Below are 24,872 nucleotides of genomic sequence, written 5' to 3' on the forward strand. Positions count from 1 at the left end.
GGAAATAGGAATCCAAAAACTTCTGGAGGGTCGCAGCTCAGCCACCCCTAACATACACAGAAAGCAAATCTGCAATTAAGTAATTGCCAGTTTCTATACATTTTATACAGCATCATCAATTGTACTATATGCTTTAACAGAGGGGCATAAGGAACATCCAAAACCATTATAGTTTTTAATTACACAGCTTATGCCAAGGATGGAAAGTGAACTAGCAAGCCCTGCCATGGAGCAGTAAAGCATCTGGAGAGGTAGGATAGAAAATAGGGTGAAGAAAGGGTTGTGAGTGGAGGGGGGCTCTTTTCCCATCCATTGGAACCCCAGGGACACTCAATAAATCTGCTGCACCTGGAATTGGGTGTAGAGAGTGCAGCTGAATGGGACATAGCTGGGAGCAGCCTGAGGAATTAGCATCGACTTTGAGACTGCCCAGAAAAAGCAAGTCTAGATAAGAGACTAGGTGATGCCCGCTGTTTCCAGTAACTCTTTTAGTTGTGAGACTTTTGTGGGTGAGCTGAGAGTTTGGACCCTCAGGTGAGAACCAGGAGGCTGAGAGGGAGGGTGTGTCAGAAGGAAAATGAACTGAAATTGATATATATATTAGTAACTTTGCATTAATGCAATGTTTTTTATGTTACCGTGTATTTTCATAATATTTTAAATTGTCTGTTGTTCTTCCTTTTTTATCCTTTTTAATTAAATATACCCTTCCCACCTCTCTTTCCCCCCAACCTTATACTGTATACATCCAGATCTCACATTGAATAGAACTAATCTGCACAAAGGACTTTATGATCTGGAAACATACATAGTCTCTATGTACTTTTGTAACCAAATAAAATCTTTAATAAAAATATTTTTCTTAAAAAAAATTAATTTAATAGAAATTAATTAAAATCAAAACTATTAAGAGTTAATTATTTCAAGTAAACATGGGTTGACAAGACAGAAGTCTGAACTGCAAGTAATAAAGTTAGACAGTAGAACAGAATCTCTATGGGTGAATCCCAACTCACCTCCCTTAGCAAATTGTTCTCCTTTTCCTTCTGCTCCAGCAAGGTTTCCAAGTGGTGCACATGCATCTCTGCCTCGGCCAACCGTCTAGTCCGCTCATGATCCTCCTCTGTTGCTTTTGCTGACAGCCCCTTGCTCTGCAACATTTCCAACAACTTTTTGATGGACTCATCACGAGCATTTAAGGTCTGCTTTTGCGTCTCAATGCGCAGCTCCATTTCTTCCAAGGTTTTGCGGAGCAAGAAAAGTTCCTTGGCCTGGCGCTCATGTTCTGCATGAAGCCGTTGGAAGTTCTCCTCTGTAAGCTCTGTCACAAAGTGCTCACTGGATCGACTGCTGCTGTCTTGCTGAAAAAGCTGGTTCAGGTCCCTCTGGATCCTAAGCTCATCCTGAAGAGCTTGGATTGTCATCTGCATATGCTGGAAATAAGAAACCCAAATCCATGAATTCACTATGTTAAAAATGGAACTGTAAAGAAATGAACAACATGAGGGGTCCAACTCCTTTGCATAGCAAACATATTGCTTCCCCAAACATTGAAATATGATGAAAAGACAGGCTTATAAAACAAAGAAAATAACAACATTTAATCCCATGTTCTTTGTATGAAAGCAGCTTTCTAAATCTTCAGCAACCTGAGCAATGCATTGGGGAATATTACACTAATCTGCTCCAAGCCTGTGGAATAGAGAAGTCTAACAGAAAGACATAACAAAAGAAAAGGGGGATTGGGAAGGAGAAGGTAAGACCACAGGGCCAACACACCAAAAAATAATTCTCCTTGTAGGCCTTTTTTGCTCCAGAGCAGGAGAAGTGGGCAAGCAAGAGTTGGACACTGCTGTTCAATCTGCCTGTGATGCCTTCAGGCAGCTGTACCCAACCATCCACTCTCCCTACTGGATTACCTTGGAGCCTCATCACAGTACACCAATTGTCAGTGACTGTCTGAATGAAGAAGACTGGTGGTAGGTACCACCTGGGGAACCCCGAAGGGAAACCCCAGAAGAGGACAGCTCAGAGCCAGAAGATTGGTGGTGAAACACAGAGAAGTCAGAGGGAGAAGATTGTGGGGAGGTGTCAGATGCTGAAGGGGCAACAGGTTTCGGTGAGCATTTCAGACTCAGAGGTTGACACAGAGGAGGGGGGGTGTCAAGAGTTTGTTGAAGAATCCTGGGAGTCTACCTCTCCTACTGCGCCAAGCTCCCCTACTCTCCGATCTCCAAGAATGCACAGGATAATGAGAACAGAACAGTGACTTGATGTGCATAGGCATAGTTTGAGACGGCTTGTGAAACATCTAGGGGTGGAGACTTAGAACAGTGCAGAGGGAGGGAAAATCCTCAGTCCTGGCAACTGCTCTATGGCGGCAAGAGCTGCTGGGAAGTGTTCTGAGTTGCATACTATTTCCTTGAATAAATACCTAACTTCACTGACAACTGCCTCTGCCTCTTCATTCTGACCTGCATCTGACTCCAGCCTTGACATATATTGGGCTTTTAATTAAAAAAAAAGAGTAAGCAGGAGCCCTTGTGCAAGCCTTACACTGCAATCCTAACAATATCTACTCAGAAGAAAGTCCTATTGAATTTAATAAGGCTTAGGATTGCAGCCTTTCAAGTAAATCTCACCCTTGTGCAATACATCCATATTATTTTCTCAGAAAACAAAATGCATGAAAATGGACACGTTGCACCAAGCTTCACTCATTGGTATAGATAGAAAACAAGCAGCAGAACAGCAATGAATACTCATGACTGAAAAAATGGGCATGTGTGGAAGCCAACATGTCAAAAGCATACCTGGAAAGCTGGTTAAGCAGGAGCAGCCATTTTTTTCTCTTTTTTAATAGCATTTGGGGTGGAAGAGGAAGGGTGATGCCTAAAGCATACTACAATGAAGTAGAAACACTAAAAAGTCTTCAGTTTCTTTTAAAAACATCTAGCTAATCTGCTCTTAAAAACAGTTTGCATTCTCAAAAAATAGAATCTGCTTAATGCACATTTGAAGCAAAGACCTGTCTGTCCAAAGGGATTCCCTGCTGACAATCTGTTTCCACCCACTCAGAAAAGCTAGCAAAGGAGCTAATGTCAGGTGTCCAACAGGACCTTGCTGATGTAGAATGTGCCAACTCCAACACATATTGCCATTCTAACTTTATAATTGCTCTGGGACATCAGACCTGTTATTTGTATGGAAATACAAGAGCTATTTCTGTAGCATTTGAAAGCTTCATTTAGAAGCAAAGCTATGATTTTAATAGGATTTAATCTATCTGGCAATCCCACAAATCAACTTACATTTAAAGAAGTTCTTGTGCTGAATTATCTCAAAGGCAGCAGAAAAGGAAAGGGATTAAAAATTCTGCATATAAGTAGCCTACTACTAGTACATTTGTCAATTCTGTAAGGCTCAGGAAAATGACTCAGTTTGGTTTAAGGGCATACACGTCAGTGCATGAATAGAAAATACAATCACTATACATCCCACAGAGTGTAACTACAGGATGCAGGAAAGAGGAAGCAAAGGCAACTTGTTCTATTTATTCTTACTTTATTTACTAAATTTGTATACTGCCCTTCATGTGAAGATTACAGGGTGGTTCGCAACATAAAACTACAAATGCCCCAGTGAGCAGCCCAGCCATCAAATTTGCACCAGCTGAAGTTTCCAAACTGTCTTCAGAGGCACAACCCTACCTTGAACCACTGTGATTGGGCACATCCCACACCTTTCAGTTTAAAAACAACAAAGTCCCTGTATCGAAAAACACATAAGTTAAAGCAGGTTCTCACAGCCAAGATTGTCACTGGCCTCCTCAGCAGCCTTAGCTTTTGCAAGTGCAGTCAGTCAGGGCCCTTCCTCCTAGGTCAGGTGGAAAAGGCCTGCAAGGCAGGAAGCAGGTCCCCCATATTTGCATAACCCTATTCCTGTGAATAATTTGTTTTAATTGTTTTTAATTCTGAATTTTAAATTGATGCAACCTGCTTGGGGACCTGCTGGTGAAGGGTGGGTAATAAATTTAATAAATATTAATACCATTTATGAACATGTTTAACTCTATAATATGTGGGTTTTAAAAAGACATTTTTGTATTTTTTAGCTGAGAACTATATTGAAAAAATCAGGTAAGTACAAAAATTTCCCCAGTAACTATTAGAAAAATGGTTGGAATTGTCTTCCCAAAGAGATTAATAAAAATGTACAAACCTATATCCTTTCATAGGGCATTCAAATGAAATGAACAGAAATTGTTTTAAATGTATCTACTAGGCAATGGTCCAACATGTGTGTTGGTGCTGTGGATAACTGATGTTAAAGCAAAAGAAATTGCTTACAAAATAATGTATTTCTGGTATTATATTCCTTACAATTTGAGAAGGATGTATAGTTCATGAGGTTCAAAATGTTGACAAAGTGATAATCTGATTTATCAACTTTATTTGGGGCCAAGTCCACCAAATGTGCTTAAAACAATTGCTGCTTAAATGATTGCATCAAGTGGACTGGCTCTGGAAGATATGATTCTTTGAGCCCAATGTACCTGTGAAACTTTTGTAAGGATGCAGGACCCTGCTGGATCAAGCCAAAGGCGCAACTGGTCCAGCATCCTAGTCTCACCAGAGGCCTGTAGGAAGCCTGCAAGCTGGAGATGAGCGCAACAGAACTCTGCCCATCTGCAATTCCCAGCAACTGGTATTCAGAAGCATAACTGCCTCCAGCTGTCAAGGCAGAGCATAACCACCATGGCTGTTCTTCATGAATTTGTCTAATCCTCTTTTAAAGCCATCCAGGTTGGTGGCTATCACTTCCTTCTATAGGAGTGAATTCCATAGTTTAACTGTATGCACTGTATGAAGAAGTACTTTCTTTTATCTATCCTGAATCTCCCCCAACATTCAGCTCCAGTAAATGTCCACAAGTTCTGACCATGCCTTTGTACAACGTATGAGCTCTTGTCATATTGAGAATGCCTGATGTCAAAAGTCACCAAATATTTACTTCTGGTTCAGTTATTTGCCTGGAAAACAGGCTTTAACTTTGTTTGATAAGATGTCATCAATTCAGTTTTAAGGGACTGAGAGAAGACTTTAAAACATTTATATTGTAGTACATTTATATTTCATTTTAAAATGAAGGCTAGTTTGAAAGATAATATAATTGATGTTTTAAAAATCCAAAACAAAATGTTAAAAAATCATATTTTTAAATCTATTTTTATCCAGGCTAGTCTCTATAAAGGAAAGTGATGGCAAACAACAGTTCAATGACAAACATGGAACTTTGACAAAATGCTAATCAGCAGTATCTGAAGAGGGAAATCTATGAGTACACCTGAGGAGATTACCAATATGCCAACATATGGACACTTTGTAGCATTATGTTGACAAGACCGTCTGCTGGTACAGATGCCAGATGAAGACACAGCATGGAACTTGTCAAATCACCACTGATAAGCCGTGTGTGTGTGTGTGTGCCTTACATATTAAATTAAGTGTAATCAGATGTTCATGATCTGAAGACTAATCAGAGTCATAAAAGATTGAAAGACTTCGTATCTAACAAATCCCTTTTACTTGCATTATTACATTAAAAAAATGTAGGCTATTTCCTTTCAAGAGATTGAAGGAAGACAGCACCATTGGGGGAGGGGAGATAACAACTTGGTCCTTGCATCAAAAAGAACACAAATCGATAAATCGGTGGTATTTCTAGTCCAATATTGACCTCCTGGTCCACAATTACACAGAAAAATAAGAATGGTGCTTAGAAATAGTAAGAATAGCAAACAAATATTAAATGGATTAAGGAAACAGAAGTGATTTGCTAAATGACAACCATGTTAGCCTGCTTATACTTTAGAAACAAGAAAATGTAGCCCACAAGAGCTACCAAGGATGCCACAGATTCTATCCTTCCTTGTTCTGGTTAGCATCCCGTTTGTCTTCTCTGGCTCAAGTGAATGAGCCTCATGGCAGGTGATGAGATCAAGTTCTAAAGATACTGATGGGGGAACTCTGAAGGAGTGTTTGGGGGTGGAACAAATTATCTTATCTTTTCTAAATATAAGGTAGCTGGGATTCCAGACTAAAACCAAAAGGGACAGAGAGGGCATGCAAGGCTGAGGTGGATTTGTATTTCCCCCCCTCCTTTAATCTCCAAGCTTTCCAGCCACTGCTGAAGTCTGAACACTTCAACTTCTAATGTTTCAAACTGCTAGCTTGAAGTGTGAGAGACTAAATACTGATAAAAGAATAAATGAGAACCGTGAGGAAAACAAATGTAATGGTCTGTTGAAATATTCTGTTACAAAGATGGGAAAAATTCACTTGAAAAATGTATGCTTGTATCAAGAGATATTTTCTTATTTTAACACCTTTTATAATTTTATATTGTTATAAAATTCCTGAATCTAACTTCTATGGCTAAATGCCCTACTTTTCACCCTCTACTATAATACTGTTACAGATCTGTGGTAACAGAGGGCACCTATAACTGATAGAGTTAATAAATGTTATAAAGTAATGAAAGGGTAGGATGTAGCCGTTTTTTGGACTACTGAAGAGAAGATGCCAGGCCAGTGGAATAATACAGGCTAAGCTTCCTTTCTAGGCCAGGGTCTCACCTGAGATAGAAGCCATTAAGCATGATGAAAGCTGTTGGTGGCTCATCACATGGAAATCCTTGAGTCTGTGCCAACGGAGGTTGCCAAGGTTATGCTGAGCAATGCCGTTACAGGTTACAGGAAAATTATCACCTCTTAAAACTAGGCTTGGAATAGCAAGAAGACAGGTGAGCAGACAGAAGGGGAAGAGATGCTTGGCAAAGGGTTTTCTGGGAAGGAGAAGCAGGACGTGGGGAAGGCTCCATGCATGTGGGGGGCTGAAGGGCAGATGCCATGCAATGCTGGCTGAGGAGGCTACATTGAGAAGTTGGGGGCCATGACTGACTGCTGCTTTGGATCCAAGCTCACTGAAGTTATGAGAGGACCAAAGAGGGACATTATTTGGGTGTAATGTTTTGGAATCTTGCTACTGCTCAGCAGAGATTGTGTGTAGCACACAACCCTTGTAACAATATACAGTAGATGCTCGGGTTGCAAACATGATCTGTGCGGGAGGCACGTTCACAACCCACAGTGCTGCATCTGCGCATGCGCGGGTTGCAATTTAGTGCTTCTGCACATGCAAGACCGCCGAAACCCGGAAGTATCCCGTTCTGGTACTTCCGGGTTTTGGCGTGTCTGTAACCTGAAAAAACACAACCTGAAGTGTCTGTAACCCGAGGTATGACTGTACTTCTGAGAGAGACATTAACACAGGGCAATACTCATGTGCACAGTATTTTAGACAACAGAGAAATAAAATCTGCAAAAGATTTGCAGGCGATGCCTCTCAGTATTATTCAGGGCACAAATTATCCAAGATTCAAGAACAACTGAACAACTGAGTTGCCCTACTCCTAATGGAACCAGAGGGTGTCCATTGCATTCTGCTAGAAGGTACTAGTGGCAGACTGCATAACTAAGGTATGTAACAAACACCTTGTTGGTATTCTGCAGGAAACAACTTTCCATTCTTGTTTTCAGTTGCTTTCAACTGGCCAATATAAACCAGAGGAAGACTGTTACTTTCAGGCTAGCTGACATTCAGGGGAACTTGTATGGTATTACTGATCTTTTTCATGAGCTCTCTATAAGTTGCCAAGAACTCACAATGCCTCCAATGAACACTGGGGAACGGGGAAGAAACGAAAAGGAATTATGTCATTTCTGGCTTACGGCAAAGGCTCCTAAGAGTGAAACAAGTACAGTACCTATTTATCTCTCTGTGTCAGAGAACTCAAAGAAAGGGACCTTCTCTTGTTTCATTTCACATTGGGAATTTACAGAAGGTAGAAGCAGAACAAGGCCTGTCACATGCAAAAGACTTAGGAAAAGGCTGGTAATAGCTACCTCTTAAGAAAAGTAAATGGCGTTTCTGTGCGCTGCTCTGGTTTGCCAGAAGCGGCTTAGTCATGCTGGTCACATGACCCGGAAGCTGTACACTGGCTCCCTTGGCCAGTAAAGCGAGATGAGCGCCGCAACCCCAGAGTCGTCCGCGACTGGACCTAACGGTCAGGGGTCCCTTTACCTTTTAAGAAAATTAAAACTTGTGGACCCCTGGTAACTGAATCTTCTAATATAGCCAGACCGTTTAGTATATCAGTGCACTGTTCATTAATGAAATCAAACTGACATTTTGAGTGCAAAGACTGAATCTATTGCCTAGATAATTGATCATGTGCCAATTTAATCAGTAAAGACAAGTCAGTCAACAACAAGAGGAAAAGCTACCTTGCTGCATGAGCAGCAGACAGTTCAGTTTGCAGGGGTGGGGGGCAGAGTCCACACACCAAGGACATGGGCGTGGAAATATTTTTGGGCAGAGGGCCAATAGTAGGTGGGGCCAGACCCACATACAGACCCTTAACAGATGCACAAAGCTATATCCAATGGAAACAGAAGCAAATATTTAATTCAAAGTAATTCCACTCAATTTTCACCTATTTTCTCTACAGACTTTTAAAAGCTTTCCAACACACTTTAATCTGTCGTGACAGAAAAAACAAGAACTAATCAGTAATCCCAGGAGAATGTAAACAACTTCAATGTACAGTTGAAATGCAAAGTCCTGCTTTCAAAGCCTCAAGCTTTAAAATTTAACTGCATCCCATAAACTGCATGTTTGCAGTTGCAAAAACCACACATGATGTTTTGTGTATTTGCAAATAAACGTCTACCTCTCTGCTTACATTTCCCCTCTCTTCTTGTAGAGGAAGGTGGTGCAACAGTTTGCACAACATTAAAGTCTGTTCCCATCTCAGATGTTCTCTGCTAAATAATGGAAGGATGGAAGGCAGGACTGCCCCTACCACTTGGCAGAGGTGGCTGCCTTAGGCAGCAGATACTGAGGAAAAGGAGGCAGCTGTGAGGTGCTGGAGAACATAGCTCTCTATGCCATACAGCCTGCTCTGTGGCCTGAAGGAAGCCCACTGTCCTCAGGTTCACTTTTCATAATGCCAGTGCTGAAGTAAGATCCAGCTATCAGTTGGGTTGGCTTTTTTCCATGGAATAGTGGAGGTGCCATCTTGTCCCCATGTTAAGCAGCAAAATGTTTTGGGCCAGCCCAAAGAAGGAGATCCAGAAGGTTAGATGAAATCCAGCTGCAGCCTGCATCCAGCAAGTGCTTTCCAATCCCTGGAACTGACCCTTGAGAGCTAATTTTGAGAGCTAACTGTTATCGGAAAGCAGTGTTTCTATTAATGATGAGTAATTGCATTATTTTGACTATACATGCTGACGAAGTGGAGAATAGGGAACACTCATAAAACAAAGACTTGGGGCTTTCATGCTGCTGTCCACAAAGGGGTGTTCTTAGCTCCCCAAAATAGTCAATGTAAACTGCATGCAAATCAAATTCTGGCTCCATGGAGTCTTTACCCTACACCAGCCAACCTAATTAAAGCCTTGGGCTGCAGCTGTTCAGAAAGGGGTATTCTGAAGCCTCAAACATCCTCCATGGAGGCCACTCATGAGCCAGGCGGTGATTCTGTAGAGTTACAGCTTTACGAAACCACCTTCCCCATCAGAAACTATTTCCTCCCTCCTCAATGTACTGTACTCACTTTACATGCTTCATCCATAGAATTACATAGCTGTGGAGATGGAAGTAACCCCAAGGGTTGTTTAGTCTAATCGCAGTTATTCCATTTTCCTAAATAAACAGGGTGTGAAAGGAACCCCATAACTTTGAAACTATGGATTAAGATACCTTTCACAATAAAAAATGAGCTATTATGCAAGCAGGGTCTAGGAACTCAGGGTACAGACCTGCTGCACACTGCAAATTCTACAAAGCAATTGCAATAGAGTTGTGTTGTGTGCTTGTGCATGAAGTCCTAAGGCAAGGTTCCTGCTAAGGTTCTAGGATAGGGATGTTCCTGGAGCTATGGCTCCCATCATCCCAGATCCCACAGCCCATCAGCTGGTTGAACTCATATATAAAATGACCCTGAATACAGTGGTGCCCCGCAAGACGAATGCCTTGCAAGATGGAAAACTCGCTAGACGAAAGAGTTTTCCGTTTTGGAGGTGCTTCGCAAAACGAATTTCCTATGGGCTTGCTTCGCAAGACGAAAATGTCTTGCGAGTTCCTGCGGGGTTTCCCCCCCCCCTTTTTCTAAGCCGCTAAGCCGCTTATCCGCTAAGCCGATAAGCCACTAAAAGCCGCTAATAGCGCTAAGCCATCAATGGGCTTGCTTCACAAGACGAAAAAACCGCTAGACGAAGAGAATCGCGGAACGGATTCTTTTCGTCTTGCGAGGCACCACTGTATTCACTTTTGCTTATATTGTTGGTACACTCATGTTTGGAACTGAGAAAGTCACAAACCTTGCACATCTAAGAGGAAACAAGTATAGTAACCAGTTAAGATCTGGAATGTGTCCTTCAGTTATTCCTTGCATTTCTGCCAAGATATTATCCAAAAGCCTTGAAGATATATTTTTTAAATTATCAGATTAACTGATAGGCTGAAATGTGTTCGCAACTTAGTTCAAAGAAATCCCTAGTCCAAAGCCCTAGGTGGAAAAATCTGTTTATAATAAAATTTAGGTTGATCAGATTTACTCTAAAGGATACAAACGGACAACTGATATAGATGGCATAAAACAAGTTAATTAGAGGTGGACTAATTAGCGTGCCTGGTTTGTGTATCTCATTACATATTCCGCATTGCTTTTAAATAGTGCCATTTATTTTTTGGACTACAGTTCTACCGTCCTACCATTATAGTAGTAATTATAGTGGGCTCAGAAAATAAAGCTCTAGCAGTTTACTTGAATGAATAATTAGAATGGGTGTAAGGAATGACAGAAATAGGATATATGAAAGCCAGCATACCCCCACCTCTCATTAAGTAAGAAACGTTTTCAGTGATCCAACAAGCAAAGAAAAAACAAACAAACCCACATACCAATCACATGTTTACATGCAAAGACAATTCTATTTTTTAAAGTAATATTCACTTTCAAAGTTCCAAAGCATCCTATTTATTCCAATTACTACAGTATTTAGATTTCAAGAGGTGTCATTTCAGACAGATTCCAAAGTAGTATTTGAAAAAAATGTTGGCCTTTCACAGCCAAAATTCTAATCAACCACAAAATGTTCACTAATTCTAGGGACAGTCCTTTTAAAATGTAAAATCATTCTTTTAGATTTTGCCCTTTATCCATGTATTATGAGTTATATCAAACTAAGTCATACTTACAGCAGACCCACTGAAATCAATGCACTTAAGTTTATTGGTTTTAATGGATCTAATCCAAGTATGACTAACATTATTTATTAATTTATTGCATTTTCTCCAAGGAGCTCTAGTGGTTTACATGGTTTGCCCCCTCCTCATATAACCCCCACAACAACCTTGTGAGGTAGGTTAAGCTGAGAGGGTATAACCGGCCAACGGTCACCCAGTGAGATACATGGATGAGAGAGGATTTGAAAACTAGATTTTCCGGTCCTAGTCTGACACTCTAACCACTATACCATACTGGTTCTCAACAATGCATATCACCCTGTACTTTCCTTATCTGAACTGTGAACTAGAGAATTCTGATGCATACAAAATAAATTAAAAAATTAAAAAACTGTTCAGTAGCTCCTTAGAGACCAACTAAGTTTGTTCTGGGTATAAGCTTTCGTGTGCATGTACACTTCTTCAGATATACTGAATGCATAGTTTGGAACTACATGAAGAAACTAGACACTATCCTGCAGTTTATATTCACTCTCTCCTTCCTTAATACACCACTTACTCCTAGGTTCTTGACAAACAATTGTGGAGACTGACTAACTGGTCTGACACAATTCTCTTGATTAACACTAGCTCTTGTCAGACAAGAACTCCAACACTTGCAGATTAATTTTTAGCCAGGTAGGGGGCAGCTACCACAACTTGTCTGTTTTCCCCTTACTTCCTCCACCCCCGGTTGAATAATGTAGTATGAAAAATTATTTGGTTGTCAAAAGTATACAATAATCCTAGATTCAAAATCAAAAGATTAATTCAAATTAAGGATGGGCATGAGGGAAAAGATAGCATAAAAAAGAAACAAAAAAACCTTACACTAAGTTAGGAAATCTTAAATAACAATTTCAAAGGCACTTGTGAGGAAGCAAGGATCACCCATTATGTTTAGCAGATTTCAAATTTTCATATAAAATAGTTTTCATTTTAACCAAGTGGAATTAGGGGAGGTGGATCTTCCATTCATTGTAGGGACATGTGAGGTTGGGTACACTTCTAGTAACAAGCTTTTGAATGCAGAGGAGCAGCCAGGGAAATGGGCCACTGGTACCTTTCAACAAACCCTGGAAGGCTGACATAAAAGGTGAGAGTAGGGAGAAATTTCCAATCTACACCTGGTAGAAAACCACCAAGAGTATTTCCAGCCTGTGTGCATGAAGGATACTTGAAAGGTAATTGCTTTGGTTACATAAACAAATATATTCAACTGAATATGAATCTAGGCTTTATTCTGAAAATATTATAAGACCTTGACCTTGTCAAAAGAAACTCTAACTATCTTTCAAAGGAAGTCTTTCATCAACTGTCCCCTATACATCTTAACAAAATGCAAGGAGTATTTGCAAGACGTACATCTTAGTATTAAAAAATATACCCTGCGGCAACAAATTTTATAAACAAATTGTGTATTATGAAGAAATACTTCATTAGATATGTGTTGGATCTACTGCCACTGGATTCAAGTGGATTTAACCAAATTGAAATGCAGCGAGAAAGGGAATAGTTTCTCTTCAGTTTTTCCATACTGTTTATAATTTTATAAGTCTTAAAATCTAGAGTCTAAATTTTCAACCATATGTCACACAACAGTTTGACAAACTTCCAGGAATATTTGCTGAATAAGTGTCTAACTATTCCTAGTACCCAATACATCCAACAATTTCCATGTTACAAAGATATAAATCTTCTGCTCACTTCCTTACAGAGAACTCTCGCAAAGAATCCTAGAATTATACTGGATTGAGCTGGAATAGTGAACTGATGGGAAAGGACTGGATGCTCTCCCCCCACTTCACTGTTCTCTTATGCCAGCGGTGTCCAAACTTTTTTCAAAGAGGGCCAGATGAGGGCCGACCAAAGGGCCAACCACAGTTGTTGAGCTTTTTTAAGGATTGAAGTTGCTGAGCTTTTTTTTTTTATGAGGTTGAAGTCGTTGAGACCGACGGCCCGGATTAGGCCCCCAAGACGGACTCTGAACATGCCTGTTAACATAACTGCAATGTGGATACAAAATGTGAAACAGAAAAATCACTTTTGCATGTTCCATGGTGCTACTTGGAAGTCTATTGACTCTAGATCAATAGAATAATTTGTCTCAAGTTCAAGACTGCCAAGGGAAATTCTCTGAAACACATTCATTAAAACAATTGTATCTACCCTTCCCTTGCAGAATTCTCTTTAGATTACTAACCTGGTTTTCTTCCTGTACAACTCGATACTGTTCTTTCCAAATAGTTATTTTGGATGCCTCATCTTTCCTCAGGGCTCTTTCCTTCTTGAGTTCAGGACTCCAGAATGTCTTGATACTGTTCATGGAGGAGCTAAGTTTACTTTCTTTCACCTCTACATCCTTGCGTAGTAAATCATTTTCCCGCAACACTTCCTTGAGCTGCGTCTGCAGGTCCATTATAGTGTTGTCCCTCGCCTGGCGCAGTGAATGAGGCACTGTGGATGCCATGCTGACAGGAGGAAGATGATGCTCTCCAAATGCTATAGTATCACTGGCAACCCCACTACTGGCAATGTTGGGGCTGCTGCCCATAGCAGTCATCCTAACACCATAAGGCAGACGCCCCCCAGATCGTCCAAGAGTCATGGTGCTTTTAGGCGTGTCTGCACCCACGTTCTCATGGTCACTTAGGTACATAGGGCCTGAAGTGGCATAGGCAGCATTTAAGGATTGGATATTTTCCATAGAAAGAGTTTTGCCACTGCCACCCCCAGTACTACTTCCAGAACTGCCACCTGTGCTGTTGGTTCGACGATGGCCCAGCCGTGGCGATCGTGGCAGCCTTGGTGAACGCCCAGGACTCTGGCTACTTGGCTCAATTTTACCAACTGACCGAGCACTTCCATACATGATTGAATTTATGACACAAGGTAACCAGGTAAGGACGAGTTCCTCTGAAGTTTCTTGACTATAGTTTCTAGTCTACTTAAGGCCGATCACTGTTTATAGTAGGTACAAGCTTTCATTTCTGAAGACATAGTTTCTTGGAGCTGATCATCATCTGTAAGAGAAAGAAAGATATTCAGTTTCCAACAAGTGTTGGTTCCTTATTTTCTGTGAAGATTCAAACATGCAAATAGAAAAATGTCTCTCCGGTACTTCTGATTGCCCTTTCTGTTCATGCTCAACAATATGTTCAGGCCTCAAATTATGTGTTTGCCCCTTTGCAGTTGTGTGGTGGAATGCTACAGGGCACCATCTTATCCCAAGTGCTCTTTAATATCTATATGAAACTTCCTGGAGTGGTCATTAGGAGAATTGGGACACCATGTCATGCCTCAGGAGAGACTGTGACCTGAATGCAATGGTGAGCTGGATGAGGACCAACAAACAGACTGAATCCTGGTGAGAATCGATGGGTGAGCAGCTCCCAGGTCTGCTAGTTCACCAGTTCTGGACAGAACTGCACCTGTTTCTTCAAAAAAGCAGGTGCATAGTTTTGGGGTACTCCTAGATCCTTCTGGTGGCAAGGAATGCTTATTGGTATACCAACTATGCCCTTTCCTTACTACAGGTTTTATTTATCAATTAAATTTATAACCTGCCCTCCTGCCTAAAGGAGCCCATGAACAGTCACAGGCAAAAAGGTTAACATTATCCCTGCTAGTTGAAGGGAAATCTAGTGTTTAATATAACAAGTGGGATGGACTTACTCTTCAGCAGGTCTATAAAACATAATGCCCAGAATCTTAATAGATTCCCTGGGATTCCCAATGCAGTCACACCTACCACACTGGTCCTTACAACATCATCAAGGCAGGGAAGCAATGCTCTTAAAAGGGAAAAGGGTTGACCTACCAAGAGTTGCAAGTGCATTCTTTGACATTAGCCTCTCCCTTAAATTAGCAGCCAGGGTAAAAAGGTGTGGGGTGTGCAGTCTGTCTGACGGGCAGAGAAGGGTGTGGAATCGGTGGTGGTTGCTTAAGAAGCAGACATGGGTGACAGACATTTAGGCAGGCGGGATGTAGGGGAAATAAGTTTGGGGTGCAAGGGGGGTTGGGAGTGCAGGTAGGACAACCCCCAGTGAATTAAGTTTGATAACTATGGGTCACACTGAGCTATGCAATCCCTGATTGTTTGGGCTTCCAATGTGTTGTGCTGGTGCCCTTGATGAGTTAACCAGTAGTGACTGCAAATCCACTTCGGCCCAGCCATGTCTTTACCTGCCCGACACCTGATGGGATGGCCTCACCTAAAACACCTCACAAACCAAATGGAGAGGGCTGGTAGGCCTGATTCAGCTCATAGGTTGGAGATCTCCCTATCCCAAAAATAGGACATGGGAAAGTGGTTTAGCTTAGAAAGAGCTAGGAGTCACAGGGTATGCTCTGACTGCAAAGGAACAATTATGTTGGTAAATGGATTTTGGCAGACAAGATATGGATGAGTGGCATAGTAGAATTGGATGACAAGGGTCTCTATACTGACCCTTTCCACCATCAAAATCAGTTATTTTTCCTTTGAAGAATTATGTCTGACATTTGTTGAAAGATGGCTGAAAAAGTGTGGAAGAGTTCATCACAAGGTCAGAACATCTGTTGACTGGGAAGAAAGGAATGACACTGATTGCATTGTCTCTAGGTACAAACAGACTGACGACTGACTGTTAAACCAATTAATAAGAAAACTACCAGGTATTCAGAATAGTAGTAAAAATTTATCAGTATCACAGTGTTCCACTAAAATTGAGGACATCACCAACTTCCTCTGGAAGTTCACCATACTTCCCCAGATTTTGTGTGGTAAAACTCGAGTTGTGCATACTTTATACCTAGGATGTGGGGAGGGGGAAAGCATGTGGGGAAAGAGCAGGAGACCCCAAAAAGCCACATAGGCTCCTACTGTTCAAGTAATTTAAAAAGGAAATTCAGTATTTCCATAATCTATCCTATTTTTAAAATCAGTGGCAAAAAAATAAATGAATCACATCCTGACAGCAGCAACAAAACGAGTGGTGGGTGCCATACCATCTGCCACGATGAAATGGGGGTTGGGTGGGATCCCTAAATATATAATTACATGAGAGAATGAAAAATTATTCCATAGCACAAAAAAAAAGGGAGGAAAAAAATCTGGGACAACCATTTAGGTCGTCCCATCAGATTTGTAATATAACAGGGATGAAATTTTGATGGCTGCTTAAATGAATTGGCCCAATTCATTAAAACTGACCCATTACAACAGGCAATACAATTCCAAATCTTTTCTTTTAAAAAAACCCAAAAAACCCCACCAAAAACTACACAGCAAGGATATAGACCAGGGAGAGGTGGGGAACCCTTTTGGCTCAACAGGCCAGATCTTAATCAGTCCCCATCGCTGCCAAACATCTGTGACAGGTAGGCTGGAATGCGCTCAGTTCAAGCTCCAATAATCTGCAGTGGCTGGCTACACTTCTGAGTTCCTCATGGGGAACTCAGTGCAACTGACCTAACTGGCTTGCTCTCACTGCAAATCAGCAATGTCACAATTTGAAGCACACTTTAAGGTTTCCAGTCACACACTGGCAGCCACACCTCCACACATTTCTCACTGGACATCAGAGATGAAAGGAGGTACATGTGGTTTGGGGGAAACAGCCTCACAAGCCAAACTGGGAACTCTGCTGAGTCAGATTTAGACTGCCATTGCAATTCTTTATCTGCCTGATCAGAATGAAGTCTCAATATCCCATTGAGTTCAATGGGGCTTACATCCAGATAAGTGTGTAGAAGAATGGGGTCTAAGTTAGTGTTACTGAAATCAATGGGACAAGCTAGTCATGACTTAAGCCCCACTGAACCACATCACTTTTACCCTTTGTCACCACAGCTATATATTTCAACTGCCATAAAACAAAATAAGAGAGGTCATACCAACTTCTTAATATCCACAAAACTAAATTAAAGAAGGGTTTTTTGGTTGTTGTTTTTTAATTCTTCCCTTGGATATATGTTGCAACAACATTTACAGAGTTGCTACATTTTGGTTCACATCATTCCAGGTCTCCCTACTTTACCAAGTATACACAGTGTTTGGAAGTTACAAGACTGCTACGTAAACTAGCTGAAACGCAAGAATCTCTGCCCTCCTAACAATATATTTAAAGACAGAGAAGAAAAACATGGAACTACAGTCAGACATGGAACTGCCAACCCTGGCAGGTGTTAGGAAGTGGGAGTTCCTGCACAGAAATGCAAGTGTGACCTTTGCAATGCACACCACTTATTTAAATTCCAGAGTATGGTAACAGGTCCTTTAAACTGTCCTTCCAAATCCCAGTATCCACAGACCATAGAAAACAACTCTGAATGTCAGAACTATAGACGGTGTCACACCTTTTTTAAAAAAAAATTAACCACCCTTGTAGTTTCCGAGAGAAAGCAGATTCACATGATATACAGTACTCTTCAATGGCTGATATGAGGAAGCAGACGGATTGGCAACTGCCTGTGTGCTGATAGATGTTCTACACATAAACTTGCCACTGTAAGACAATGATAGGGACCAAATATATACCTCCAGGGACTTCCGGGATAGCGCGAACGGGTAATGGCGGATTCCCTCCGAGCCCCGGAGGGAATCGGCTCCGTCGAGGACGGGTCTTGCCGTGCCGGCGACACGGGGACCCTTAAAAACCGCAAGCGCGGAAGCTTGCGGACCTGGTAACTCGGTGGGCACCTCAAGCGCCCTCCCCGACCCGCGAAGAGCCTTTTTAAAGGCTGCGGAGTGGACTGGGGAGCGGCGTGGTGCTGAGAGTTCAGCGCTACCTCGGCGGAGCGAAGCCGCGAGCCATGACCGTAGAGCGCCGTCTTTCTTCCTGAAATTGGGACTGAAAAAAGCAACCCGTGAGTAGAAGGAAATTTTGGCACTAAAAGTTTTTATTCCTGAATTCGAGTACGATCGGGGGACGTGTCAAAAAGGAAGTCCACACTCCCCCCCCCCACCAAAAGACTTAAAGTAAGGAGAGGAACACTAAGTCGGAAAAACTGTGGTGTTTAAAGAAAAAGCTTTCATAAATTGGATTAAAAAAGTTAATTGTGCTGGAGTGAAGAGAGGGGAATTTCAGAGGTTTTTTTCTTTTGTTTTCTCTGGCTGACCCCCCCCCCGAACCCGGGCAGCGCCCTGTGTGTGAACCCGAGAGAAAGAATAAGGAGTTTGACAGCTGTCAAAAGAGCTGTCAAACGGATAGTTAAAACCTGGAACTGTGCTACAAATATATTTTTGGATTAAAAGTGTTATATTAAATTCACTGGAAACAAACTAATTTTGAACAACAAAGTAATGGACTGTTGGAAAAGAACCATGATGGAAATCCCCCTGGAGGGAACTAAAGACATTGCAATGGCGGCTGAAGGAAAATTACTGGCAGAGATAAAAAAAATGTTTTTTTTGGTGGGAGCTCTGCAAGAACAGAGCTCGGCTATGAGTGAGCAATTGATGACCTTCAATCTTAAACTAAGCAACTCTGTTGATGGAATTAACCGGATGGAAAAAGAACCTGCAGCTGCAGAAGAAGAGATAACTTTAGAACTGGGGGAAAAAGAAGAAGGAGAAGAGGGAGTTCAGGAGGAAGAGAGTAATCAAAAGTCTGTAACTTTTGGGAACAAAAGAAATGAAGAAGACAACCAAAGGATTACAAATCTGCAAAGAAAGATGGAAGTCCCTGGAATAACTGGAATATCGAGCTATAAAAGAATGAACAAGTTTGATGGGGACTTATTCTTTAAGCTGCAACAGGGGAGATTTGTTGATCCTGGACAGAAACTGTTTCTGTTTGATTTGGAAGGAGGAAAATATGAGGAACTGGGGACAGAATTCCTCCGAGAAGAGAAGACCAACAAAAAGGACTATAAACAAAATTGGTGGAAAGAGACTAATTGGGGCCTAAGGGCCTCCGATGTGAGAAATCCGGGTTAAAAATATGGGAAGGGGCAAAAACCGGGGTAGGGGAGGGAGGGGAGTGTAGGGTGGTAAGACTCTGGGATCTAGAACTGAAATATTATGATTTTTGGTTCAATATATGATTTTTGGGTTTAATATAAAGACCGAGGAATTTGTGGGAGAGAAATTAGGCCGACCTTAGAGAAAGGATTCAATGTATATAATGGGATATGATAAGTAAAAATGGAAAAATGATAAATTTTAAGAAAGATATGAACAATATTTAAGAGAAATGAACAAATAACTTGCTGAGATACTTAATGAAATTGGAAGGTGGGTAGGGGGGTGTGGGGAAGTCACTGAAAGAAGGTAATGAATGTAAGACTATGAAATTACAGATGTTTTGTTTTGTGTTTGTTTTATATGTGTGTGTTTGTCTGAAAAAGCTGAAAACCCAATAAAAATTTTTATAAAAAAAAAAAAAAACAAATATATACCTCCAGGCCTTTCTGGTCCTCAGAACTCACAAGGCCATGTCCACTTATGGCTTGTTCTTTGCCCTCCTTTAGAGTAGCAGAAATGTGACCCGAAACTCGCATAATATCTCTTGCTTGTTACCCCTGAAACAAGGCCCTTTGGCTGAAAGAAATCAGTACCCTGCTGTAAGACCTACAGAGCCATTTTTCCTCAAAGCTTAGCTCATTTTTCCCTGCAAAACAGCTTGACCTTCAATAAATTATCAGATTAAAACATCCCACAAAGCTTTCTATTTTCCCTCATGAGAAGAAATCAGAAGCTATCTCACTTGTCTTCCTTCTAAACTTTTACCAAATACTTACTGTATTTACTACTTATAGGTAGCAAATATATTCAGGGACTGTTATGGCTGGGAACTTTTAATCTTTAGAAAGAGACTTGTGGGCAAACGGGCAAGAACAACAACAAAATGTTAGTGACCTGACCCTATCAGCATTTTCCAAAATATACAGGAGTAGCCAACATGGTGCCCTCCAGATATTGTCAGACTACAACCCCCATCAGCCCCAAGCAGCATGGTCAATGATCAGGAATGAATGGGTATTGAAGTCCAACAACTAGAGGACACCACACTGGTTACCCCTATTATATGCTTTTAAACCTGGAGCAGTTGCTGTGGGCATCATGCAGTGCATGCATAATTCCCACTTTTAAAAGCCACACTACTTGCAAGCAGTTCGAAAGCATGTCAAAGCGCAAGTAGATAAATAGGTACCGCTCCAGCGGGAAGGTAAACAGTGTTTCCGTGCGCTGCTCTGGTTTGCCAGAAGCGGCTTAGTCATGCTGGCCACATGACCCGGAAGCTGTACGCCGGCTTCCTCGGCCAATAAAGCGAGATGAGCACAGCAACCCCAGAGTCGGCCACGACTGGACATAATAGTCAGGGGTCCCTTTACCTTACTTGCAATAAGTACGATTTTCTTCAGCTCTCCCCAGATTTCCCACTCCTTCACACACACTTCACTGGTTTATGCTATGCAACTGGGGTAAGTTTTTTAAGGAAAGAAAATCAAATCATTAGAATCAGAGCTGGTAGAGGAGCAGTCTCTAGTCAAAAGCTCATATCAGATGCAAACTACAGGAAACAGACAAAGCTGCCTTATACAGCTGATCTATCTAGATCAGTATTGTCTACATGGACTAGCAGTGGCCCCCTAGGATTTCAGATGGTGATATTGATGGGTGCTGCTGTGGACTGAACCTGGAGTACCACTCTACATGAAAACCAGGTGCTCTACCACTAAGCTACCATCCTATTTAGAGAGGATGTCAGGGAACTGCCATCGGCTCAGGGGCGAGAGAGGAAAAGCCATATGGATTACAGAGAGCCCCCAAAGATCGTGGGAAGCAGCTCTTCATCGGCAGAGAAAGGAAGCCACGCCTCTAGTGGAGAGATGCAGGGCTCGGAGGAGGCGAGGCGGTGCCAGGACACCTTGCCTGAGCAAAGTGGGGAGGAGAGAGGTCCCCCGTTACCCACACCTTCCTTGCGCAGTAGGCTTCCGCGCAGAGAGGGGAGGCGCAGACTGGGCGTCAAGAAACTACTCTGCTGGGGAAGGTTTAAGGACCGCCCACTCTCGGATTCTGCCAGTGAATGAGCAAGACACCGAATAGAGGCGCTCTGCATTCTAATGGTTTTTATCACCAATAAGAAACCTTTAAAACAGACTATTGAAGCATATTGCCTGATTGCTCTTGAGCAACCAACTGACACTTCTAACAGAGGTCTAGCCCCATTGCACACCCAACAGTTTTGGATTATACATGAGGATCAATTGTGGATAGCACTGGCCTAAGTTACAGAGTTTGTGCAAGGATTAAATCCTCATTCACTCAAAGTGCATCACAAAATACAATCAGTCTTGTGCTCATTATTCAAACGTTCTGTACACATTTCCTTCAGCTCTGGATAACATGCATGCCTTAAATCAGCCTTTGCCAATATGATGCCCTCCAGATGTTTTCGACAACTCTGGTTGGCCCCAGCCAGTCCAGCTGGTGAAGGTTGACTTATACTATCCATCAGATGTTAGGTACATGAACTTAAGGCAGTTAATGATGCTTGGAAAATGGATTCTGACTTTCCTAACTCCTGAAACTGGTATTTGCTTGCTCTCAGGATGTGCACAAAAATACCATCTTAATTATGCCACTGTCAGCTTGTTCTTAAACACAATCAGGCAAGGCGTATTCAAACTAGACCTGTCACTTGATTCTTCTTTCCAGAGGCATTCTTGCTTCTTACTCACTATTTAAAAAATGGATTGCTGTGGGTGGAGAAGTCAAGTCTGTGTTGTGTAATGGATGAACATGCCTAAAAGCACATCCCTGCAAAGCAACAACCAGACAAAAATAACAAAATACCAAAACCAGTACAGGAGAGGCTATCAGTGCATGTACCTTTATCAATTCCTAGTAGATACAAGCAGAATGAACAGTATAATACTAATATACCAAAAATTACATTTAGGATGAGGAACACCAATGACATTATGACATAGTAGGGGAAAAATAAGCCACCCCTCCCTGTACTGACAGAACTCTGTACATGGGTTTCTCTGGCTCCCAGAATATAACAGTTTTGCCCATTTATTATCTTATTATTTTATTTTTTAAATGTGTTTGTTGCTGTAGATTACTTTTTAACACCATGCTATTATTATTTTATTGGATCTTTAATTTTAAAAAATTAACACCTCTAATATTTTTTGCACTCTAGACTTCAGCCTCTAGAAGTGTTTAGGCACCACAGTGTCTTCTATTATGAATAATCAAAACTAGTAATGTTCTTATGTTCTCTGCAAGATACAATCAATACAACTTTACAAAAAAATGGATTTGTTGTAAAAAATATTTATGGCTTCATCACTCAAAAGGGGGGGAAATCATATCAGACCAACAGCTAAAACATTTTAAAATCTAAATTTAAAAATGTTATGTGATATACAAAAGTCATTTCTTTTGTTCAGCAAACCATTAATAAATCAATAAAATATCAATATGTTGTTTGACAAAGGAAAACACTATATTTTTTCCTAAAAACTATTCTAAATAGTTAAGTTATACCAGAGAAACATGCTATATTGACAACATCTAACTCAGTTTGTGCAAAATCAAAGTGTTGAAGTCTCTTTTGAGATTGCACTGACTGTAATTCTGCTTCATTTTAAAATGGCCCATTTAAAATACTCAGAAGCAGTTCATGTACAGCACAAAAATGATCTCAAGTGATAAGTTATGCCAAATTCTAGGCAATACTTCTTAAACTGTATTATATGATGATTAGGACAAACCCTGTAGACTATACACTTTCCTAACTAAGGGTGAATATTTCTAAATATGTGAAACTGCCACATACTGAGGTAGGTTAATAATTCATCTAGCCAATCTATTTTCAATGGCAACAACTCATTTTTTGCTCTATAGAAGGCACTTTTTCCCCTCCAAAAATGAAGGGGAAATGTGTGTGCGTCCTATGGAGCGAATGCAGGCTTTCGCTGAAGCCTGGAGAGCGAGAGGGGTTGGTGTGCAATTTCCCCCCCTTTATTTCCCCCCCAAAAAAACTAGGTGCGCCCTATGGTCCGGTGCGCCCTATGGAGCGAAGAATACGGTACTTCAAAACAGATCCTTCCATATGATAATTTTTAAAACAAAACTGAAGACATTAGGGATCACCAATCCCAACCCCTGCAAGGAAATGCCATCTATTTCTGCTCCTCCACAGCATGAGCCCCATCCCATTATATTTGATGGAATTACCAGAACAAGGCAGAGTTTCACAATCCAATCAGAGTTAAAGACAAAATGGAATTATGAAAGGTAAGCTACTGTTTAAAACTCTTGCTCATCTTATGCACAGGCTCCAGAAAATATTTTATTACTACACCGTTCCAGTAAAGGATAAATTTGCCACCATACCAGAGATTTTTTATTTTCAGGTCCTGTATTGCATGCCATATTCCTCAAGAAGGCTGCTTCCTTGCCATTCTTTGAACCATCAGCCCGCTCAAGGAAACGAAAAGCGAGCACCTTGTTACACTAATGGACTGCCAAGCCACAGAAAAAGATGATGATCGCATCCACCCCAAGGTTAACAGTTGCTAACATGAGGCAGTGAATAAGAGAGACGGCTACAAGACTACAAGATCCACTGTGCATTTATCAAGCCACCTATCGAAGAGTAGCATCAGCTGTCAGGATGTGCAAAAGGGCTGCAGCGCCGGGCAGAAGCCGCAACAATAGGTGCGCCCATGTCCGCAAATCCGTTTTGCTATCCTCCCCCTAACAAAAGAAAAAAATTATTTCACTGGCTGTTGCCGACGAGGCTGACAGGTGGGGCTCGTCCACCTCCCCGCCGCCGCCTCATACTAACGGGGTGGGGTCGAGGGAGAGGCCACGGTTCTGAGCACGGCAGGGAGCCTCGGCAGAGCCAGTTTAGGGTGGGGGGCGGGGAAGAGGAGGCATCCTGGATGGAGCACCTTTTCCCGGAACGTGGAAGCCCGGCTCGTGTGGAGGGGACGGGCCTCTCCCTCCCGCTTCCGTGGAGCAGCTGATAGGCCCCGGGTCAAGGGGTGCCAACTATGACCACACGCCCGGCAGAGGCAGGCGGGCAGGCCCCACCCGACCTCCCCCCCTTCCCTCAGCGACACAGACCCTCGTCGAGACCCCTCATCTCGACCACCGTCGGCTTCACCTCACGCGCCGCACACAGGCCCAGTTCTCTGACCTGCCTCCGGGTCGGCTGAGCCTCCCTGCCACTGTCTGTCAGCTGCTGTGGCGGCGGCGGCGGCGGCGGCGGCGGCGGCGGCACCGAGCAGGCTGGTCTTCCTCCGCCCGCTGCTCCCCTCACGGCTGGCGCTCCGGCTCCTCCTCACCCGAGCGAGCAGCTCCCCGCCCGCGCCCCCGGCGCGAGGCGAACACCAAGCCCCGCCTCTCCTCTGGCGCGAGCCCTGCCTCCCCTCGCTCTTCGCCGGCGCGCGCGACACGCTTAGGACCTCTTCTTCCCTCACACGCCCGCCCCGCCCGCCTCACGCGACCGTCGATGGGATCGATCGATTCACTCGTACTACACCCAGCATGCTCCGCTTACAAGCCTTCCCACT

The 24,872-nt window shown here is 42.2% G+C and overlaps 1 protein-coding gene across 12 annotated transcripts in view; it reads right to left on the minus strand.

Moving 5' to 3' along the window:
- Positions 1-24,872, minus strand: part of ERC1 (ELKS/RAB6-interacting/CAST family member 1) — a 158,653-nt gene that overhangs the window by 133,666 nt on the left and 115 nt on the right. The window contains exons 1-3 of one of the 12 annotated variants that reach the window (XM_081878827.1): positions 24,497-24,802; positions 13,555-14,374; positions 1,017-1,433 (exon numbers count right to left, since the gene is read on the minus strand). In XM_081878827.1, the coding sequence (XP_081734953.1) occupies positions 1,017-1,433; positions 13,555-14,223 (1,086 nt within the window). In that variant the 5' untranslated portion in view covers positions 14,224-14,374; positions 24,497-24,802. Of the gene's footprint in view, positions 1-1,016; positions 1,434-13,554; positions 14,375-24,496; positions 24,816-24,872 lie in introns of those variants that run through there. The other 11 variants (XM_081878817.1, XM_081878824.1, XM_081878818.1 and 8 more) reach the window with 11 other exon arrangements.

The sequence above is a fragment of the Podarcis erhardii genome (assembly GCF_964252035.2).
Source record: "Podarcis erhardii genome assembly, chromosome: 10".
Lineage (NCBI taxonomy): Eukaryota > Metazoa > Chordata > Lepidosauria > Squamata > Lacertidae > Podarcis > Podarcis erhardii.